General features: G+C 41.9%; 1 protein-coding gene across 1 annotated transcript; it reads left to right on the top strand.

Annotated features, from left to right (window-relative positions):
- Nucleotides 1-425: 425 nt before the first annotated feature.
- On the top strand, nucleotides 426-6,704 carry LOC115923645 (ATP-dependent DNA helicase Q1-like; the record flags this gene model as incomplete). Its single annotated transcript, XM_030984803.1, has 3 exons — nucleotides 426-536; nucleotides 2,009-2,201; nucleotides 6,538-6,704. Coding segments are annotated over exons 1-3 (471 nt in total), but the record flags the coding sequence as incomplete, so codon positions are not given.
- Between the last annotated feature and the right edge of the window lie 405 nt (nucleotides 6,705-7,109).

The following is a 7,109-nucleotide window of genomic DNA, read 5'->3' as shown; positions in this document are numbered from 1 at the left end:
TGAATAATGCCGGTACCCATTTAACATCTGGGTTGAGAGGAGTAATTGAGGTAAAGCACCTTACTTAAGGGCACAGCACGCATGGCTGCGGCAGGGCTCAAACCCACAATCTCAGGATCATGAATCCTGTGCTCCACCGCTAGACCACACGTGCCCCACCAGAGTCAAGTCAATTATGCAATGGGTTCAAATACTAAACCATGGTGTTCACTGGGCCTGTGCAGTGTGCGTGAACCAGAAATCATGGTTGCACTTCTGAGTTTGTGTTGTGCATTGGGTCCGGTTGACCAGGCCAAACCGACCCAAAACATTAAAGATATAAACCGAATCCAAACTGAAACTGATCTGAACTCCCTAATCCGACCTAACCCGACCCAACAAAAAACCAGTGTTGTAGTCGAGTACTATTTTCCGAGTAGCGAGTAATGCCGAGTACTTGGGTTGCCGAGCACGAGTACAAGTACTTGTACCTCCGAGTACAAGAACGGGTCTCCGAGTACGAGTACTTGTACTTCCGAGTACGAGTACGAGTACAAGTACGAGTACTTGTACTTTCGAGTACGAGTACGAGTACTCGCATTTCCGAATACGGCCATACGGCAAATGGTTCATTGTGCGTAATTGGCCCAGGCCCAGTCAGACCGATATACAGACCCACTCATGGCCAGCTGTTAAATGTATTTGTCCGGACTTGCACAGAAGAAAATCAGGAAATCTCGATCTCTCAACAAGCCAATCAATCATTCAAACTGAAAGTATCAATAAAATAAGGCCATGGTAAGTGAAGCTATAACATTTTTTCCCCCCGAGTACTGCTATTCGAGTACGAGTACTTTAACGATCGAGTACAGTTTTGACATGGCGAGTACTAGTACTCTGCTGCCCGAGTACAAGTGCCATCATTTCGAGTACGAGTACTTTGACATTCGAGTACGAGTACGAGTACGAGTACTCCAAAAAGTACTCGAGTAGTACTCGAGTACGAGTACCGAGTATGAGTACTACAACACTGAAAAAAAACCAACAATATCTGGTTTGGGCAACTGTGTCCGCTTTTCGTGCCTGAACTTGTGAGCGTCGAGGACAATCGTCTTTTCTCAGTAACAGAATCAAACCATACGGTACGGTAAAGAATCATAACATGACTTATGGGTGGGCCTACACATTATAGACTGTACGTGATAGACCACAAGCCACATGCTCATTCGGTGGGTTGACGTTAGTCGTTCTGTACCGGGCACAGTGACAATAATATTGCACCGCTACAATTTTCGAACCTTTCTTTTTATTTCAGGTTTTTCACAAGATGGCTTAACCGACCCGACCCAAAAATGGCAAACGCAAAACCAAAACCGACTCGACCCAACTGAAATGACTCGACCCAACTAAAAAACTGACTGGCCTCGACCCAAAGTCGGTTTCAGGTCGGGCAGGTTTCGTTTGGCAGAACATTATTCTGTGTTACGTCGCGACTCACTATTGGGTCAGTTTCGGGTCGGGCAGGTTTCGGTTTGCACAACATTATTCTGTGTTACGTCGCGACTCACTATTGGGTTGGTTTCGGGTCGGGCAGGTTTCGGTTTGCACAACATTATTCTGTGTTACGTCGCGACTCACTATTGGGTCGGTTTCGGGTTGGGCAGGTTTCGGTTTGCACAACATTATTCTGTGTTACATCACAGCTCACTATTGGGTCGGTTTCAGGTCGGGCAGGTTTCGGTTTGCACAACATTATTCTGTGTTACGTCGCGACTCACTATTGGGTCGGTTTCGGGTCGGGCAGGTTTCGGTTTGCACAACATTATTCTGTGTTACGTCGCGACTCACTATTGGGTCGGTTTCGGGTCGGGCAGGTTTTGGTTTTCACAATTTTATTCTGTGTTACGTCGCGACTCACTATTGGGTCGGTTTTGGGTCGGGCAGGTTTCGGTTTGCACAACATTATTCTGTGTTACGTCGTGGCTCACTATTCCAGCGAATTGGTTATCCACTTTTTTTCAATCCTCAGTTGAAAGCAACCAATGCAGCCATGTTGGATCCCAAAGCCCCCCTGCGTCTGCTGTACGTCACCCCAGAGAAGATCGCTAAGAGTAAACGCTTCATGGCCCAGCTCCAGAAGTGTTACATCAAGGGACGGCTGGCCAGGATCGCTATTGATGAAGTGCACTGCTGCAGTCAGTGGGGGCACGACTTCAGGCCAGGTCAGTAACTTTCCTTTACTTGCCAGAGACTGATTCAAACACTGCCGACTTTTTGATGCAGATGTCTTTTTCTTACAGACCATGACACCTGGAACGTCATGCCTGTCAATTACAGACAGACAAAACAACCAACAAAGCTGCTCTCTCCCCAGTATCACCCCATATTGTACAGAAAACGAAAAGATGTTAAAACTGCCTAATTTAAGTGTTACATTCTGTAGTGCAGAATAGAACAGTATCTGAAAGCTGTTACTACACGATCACGACATCCAGTTTTGCAAACAAATTTGTGTGACGTGATTTTAATGGGGAGCAGTAAAATCTTCACTCAAGATTTTGTTAATATGTGTTAACAGGCCAATTGTTAAACATTTGTATTCCGTGATGGCCTATGCCATCACTACTCATTCAAAGACTTTTGTTACATAAAAATACACATCATTTTCATAAAGGGCAGCATGGATACTGATATTGGGCTCTGTCATATTGATATAGAAATAATAGTTACCTCTCAGAGTCTGATTTTGTTAAGCATGACATAGCTTGCGAGGTCGTCACGACCTCTTCATTCAGCATTGTGGCTAAATCCCTCCACTCACGTGACCATCTTTGGGGCGGTCACGTGAGAGCAGATCGTCATAGATGGCGGGCAGGTCGTATTCTGCGTCCCTGTTGAGTGTTGGGTTCTGGGTCTCTATGGCCTCCCTGATCTTTCTATTCCAGAAGCGTTCCTCGTGTGCTATGACTTGTACATTGTCCAAAGTGATGTTGTGCCTTTGTTGAACTAAATGTTCACCCACAGCTGAGAGGGGGGGGGGGGGGTTGATCTTGTGTGCTCCTTGAATCCTGTCCCCATTCGCTCCGTTCACAAGTACCCCCTCACCGGCAAAGAAAGTACAGTTGGGGGTGACCGACCGACGCCATCTTGCCTGACTGGAATTTTGCCGCGATGCGCGTCCACCACTAGCACTGCGTGTACATAGTACAACTGAATCCCCTGGTGTACGTGCGTCACACACAAGGAACGGTGCGCATCAACCAGCGAAATGTCCTGCCCATGGGACGTCATTGCTAAGTGATAGGGCGCCCTCTTTCGTTGGCGCACGGAGCCCATAGATCTGCTGATTTCATAAACTTTATTTCTCATTGATGTGAGACATGGCATTTTCTTTTACATCTGAGGGTGCAAGACACCACAAATGAAGTATTAGCTGTGGTTATTCCCTGCTGATCGAGCTAGGCAGGATATGTAACAGGCACAGTGAGTAGTACAGGGACTACATGTTTAAGGCAGGCATTCAAACTGTTAGATTTATCAGGGAAAATGACTATACAGGGTGGTTCCAAAAAAAGGACACCCACTTTTGACAGCAATTTTCACCTACTTAGTGCACTTATTTTAAATATTTTTTTTCACCTAGTAGTAAAGTATAGGCCTTTAACTATGCATGGTGAAAAAAGCTTAGTAAAAGTCACAAAAATAGTGATATTATGATAATTTGAATACAAGTCACCAAAATCAGTCTTGTCCACGGGTTATTCTATGTAAATTGGATGTTTTCGTAGTTCATAAAGATTAAAAAACCTTCCCACCAAAATAGATTTTGCCCTGGTAACTTTTATTGAAGCTGTCCAATTATTCATGTCAGTGTTAAGATCATCTACTCAATGAGCTGTCGGCTTAAGTTCATTGCTCCATAACATGACCTAAGCTAACTATCAAATGCCATGCCCTTTCAAATAAAGCTCCGATAGCTGAGCTCAGTCAAGCGAAGGGAATGTATACCTCCGTGGACAAACAGGTTTCGCATATGAAATGTTCAAATTAGCATAGCTTAACGACAAAATGTGCAAATGCAACGATTTTTTCCGTCACATTTGCTTAAAGGCCAGTACTTTAATAGCTACTAATCGACAGTTAAAAATAATTTTAAAATAGGTGAAAATTACTGTCAAATGTGGGTGTCCTTTCTTTTGAACCACCCTGTACAGGGTGATCCAAAAAATACGTTTACACTTTTTCAGATGCAAATTTCTTGGAATTGGGGAGACACGTTAATATTGTTTCAATATGTTCCTAAACTACAGCATCTTTGTGGCATATGGTGAAAACGGCACTGAAAAAAACCTTAATTCAGAAATGGCGATGTTTAAAGAAAAATGGTCGAAAGCAAGTTTGTCCACACATAAGTTTGTGAGATATGGTCATCACAATAGCACTGCATGCACAAATAACTGTAATAATTAGGTGTTGGGCCTCAGCCCAACACCTATTGTTATTGTAAGAGTTTACTATTATTCTTTTTTATTCAAGACACACTCGTTTCCAACTGTTTGTCAAAATGAACACATATATTAACATCAATTGTCAATACATGAATGCACAACCCACTGAAGATGTGCTTTTTTGCAATTACGTCATCATGACGTCATCATGGGTCACGTGACGTCACTTCAAAAATAATAAATTTAATCATTGAAATTCAATATAAAATCAACCGTGCGAGACCGGAACTTGAATTTTTTGGGAATTGACATGATAATACATAATCTTCAATTTATCTTGTGCGTGCAAAATCACATGACCCTTCCTTCCGGTCAAAACCGGAAGATATGAACTTGCTTTTAACGCTGTTGGTGTCTGCCTCGATTGATCTTTCAAAAAAAATGATTGGTGATGCCATGAAGTGTTGGAGCGCCCTCTAGCGGCAGGTTAAAAAACGTCAAAAATGCATTTTCACTTGATGTCCGTGGCGAAGTTTGCGGTAATCGCTTCAAAGTTAATGTACATGATGACCATAATGCAGACAAGACCTCCTCACAAAAAAAAATTGATTACGTCATCAGACCGGAAGTTACAATAAAACAATCTGTAAACCTTAAACAATTGCTAAAAAAAATCAACCGTGAGAGATATAATCAAGATGTGGCTATATATAGCACAGTAAATATAGCTCTGGAGGTTTCTGGTAATGACGTCACAATGACGTCATCAAGTATCATATTACAAGCAAGCAAAGATTTCTAGATTTAATCTTTGAAAATCAATGTAAAATCAACTGCTGCAGATTTTATTTTGTTCTTTATGGCAATTGAAACAAAATTGCAGGGTCGTAATTTTCGGTATTAAGTGCAAATCATGTGACCCTCCGGTCGAAACCGGAAGTACCTTATTATTTAAAATTGGCAGAAAATACGAACTTGCTTTCAAAGATGCGAGTGTCTGCCTAGGCTGTACTTCAGGAATATATTACAGGTGACGTCATAAAATGTGACAGCGCCCTCTAGCGGCAGGTTCAAAACCGTCCAAAACGCATTATCACTCGATGTATGTGGCGAGATTTGCGGTAATTGCTTCAAACTTAATGTACATGATGAAGTTCATGCAGAAAAATATGTGCGTGAAAATTTTTTTATTAAGTCATCATATCGGCAGTTACAATAAAAAGACCTTTAAAACCTTCAAAAATTGCTAAAAAATCATTCATGATAGATATAATCAAGATTTGGCTACATATAGCACAGTTGAAATAACTCTTGAACTTTCTGGTAATGATGTCAAAATGATGTCATCAATTATCATATTACAAGCAATCAAAGATTTCTAGATTTAATCTTTGAAAATCAATATAAAATCAACTGCTACAGATTTGATTTTGTTTTTTATGGCAATCGATACAATATTGCAGGGTCATAATTTTTGGTATTAAATGCAAAATCACTTGACCCTTCCTTCCGGTCGAAACCGGAAGTGCCTTATTATTTGAAATTGGCAGAAGATGTGAACTTCCTTTCAACGATGTCAGTGTCTGCCTAGGCAGTACTGTACAAAAATTGTACAGGTGACATCATCAAATGTTAGAGCGCCCTCTGGCGGCATGTTGAAAAATTCAAACATGGATTTCAACATGAATATTTTGATTTGATGTGTGTGGCAAAGTTTGCGGAAATCCATGGCCCAACACCGTGTGGTTGTTCTTACAACCTCTAGTTGTAATTATGTCTACATGACTGCAATAGACGTGGACAAACTAGTTTTTGACTATTCTTCTGTAAATGGCCACAGTTTCTTAACTTGAGCTATATTTCAAAGCCATTTTCACCATCTACACGACCAGGATCTTGTAGTTAAGGAATATCGTAAAACCGTTTTAACATGTCTCTTCACTTCTAAGAAATCTGCCTCTGAAAAAGTGTAAACTTTTTTGGACCTCCCTGTATCATACTTCATTTATTTCCTGTATTGTTTAATTGTTATCTATTGATATCCAGGATATGATGCTCATTGAGGTTCCCCCACATCATGAAGGATGCTTGGATGTTTTTTTCTCTGCAGATTATAAGATGCTGGGTGTCCTCAAGCGACAGTTTCCTGAGGTGCCCGTGCTGGGATTGACTGCCACGGCTACAGCTGGTGTGCTTGAAGATGTCAAGAGCTTGCTGAACCTGCACGCTTGCGTCATACTCCGGTCCAGCTATAACAGGGCTAATCTGTTCTATCAGGTGCGGCCTTGTCCATTAACTGTAACTTCCCCCTCCTCTCCACCCCCACCCTCCACCCCCACCCCCCCCCCCCCCCACCACCACCACCACCACCACCACCACCACCAAAAGAAATCTTTCAAAATCCAACTTGGTGATGCAACAGAATAGAGGAGTGTATTATAAGCCCTGCCACTGACACTTTTCACAGGGGTTGATAATCCCATAAACTGCAAAATATTTGTCTTGAGTTCCTGCTTGAAGATTTTTAATTGTTCTCTGTGCTTCAATTATAGAAATATATTAAATTATAAGAGCACTGTACAAACGAAGCTGTTCAAATGTAGCCTGCTGGGCGCATCCATGTTTGTGCTCAAACCTATGGAAAACTCGAAATTTGGTACAGCATTAGTATTCTTCAGAATT

The sequence above is a fragment of the Strongylocentrotus purpuratus genome, unplaced genomic scaffold (genome assembly GCF_000002235.5).
Source record: "Strongylocentrotus purpuratus isolate Spur 01 unplaced genomic scaffold, Spur_5.0 spur5_contig_345, whole genome shotgun sequence".
Lineage (NCBI taxonomy): Eukaryota > Metazoa > Echinodermata > Echinoidea > Camarodonta > Strongylocentrotidae > Strongylocentrotus > Strongylocentrotus purpuratus.
Note: the sequence above shows the minus strand (reverse complement) of the source record. Positions and strands in the feature narration are given on the sequence as shown.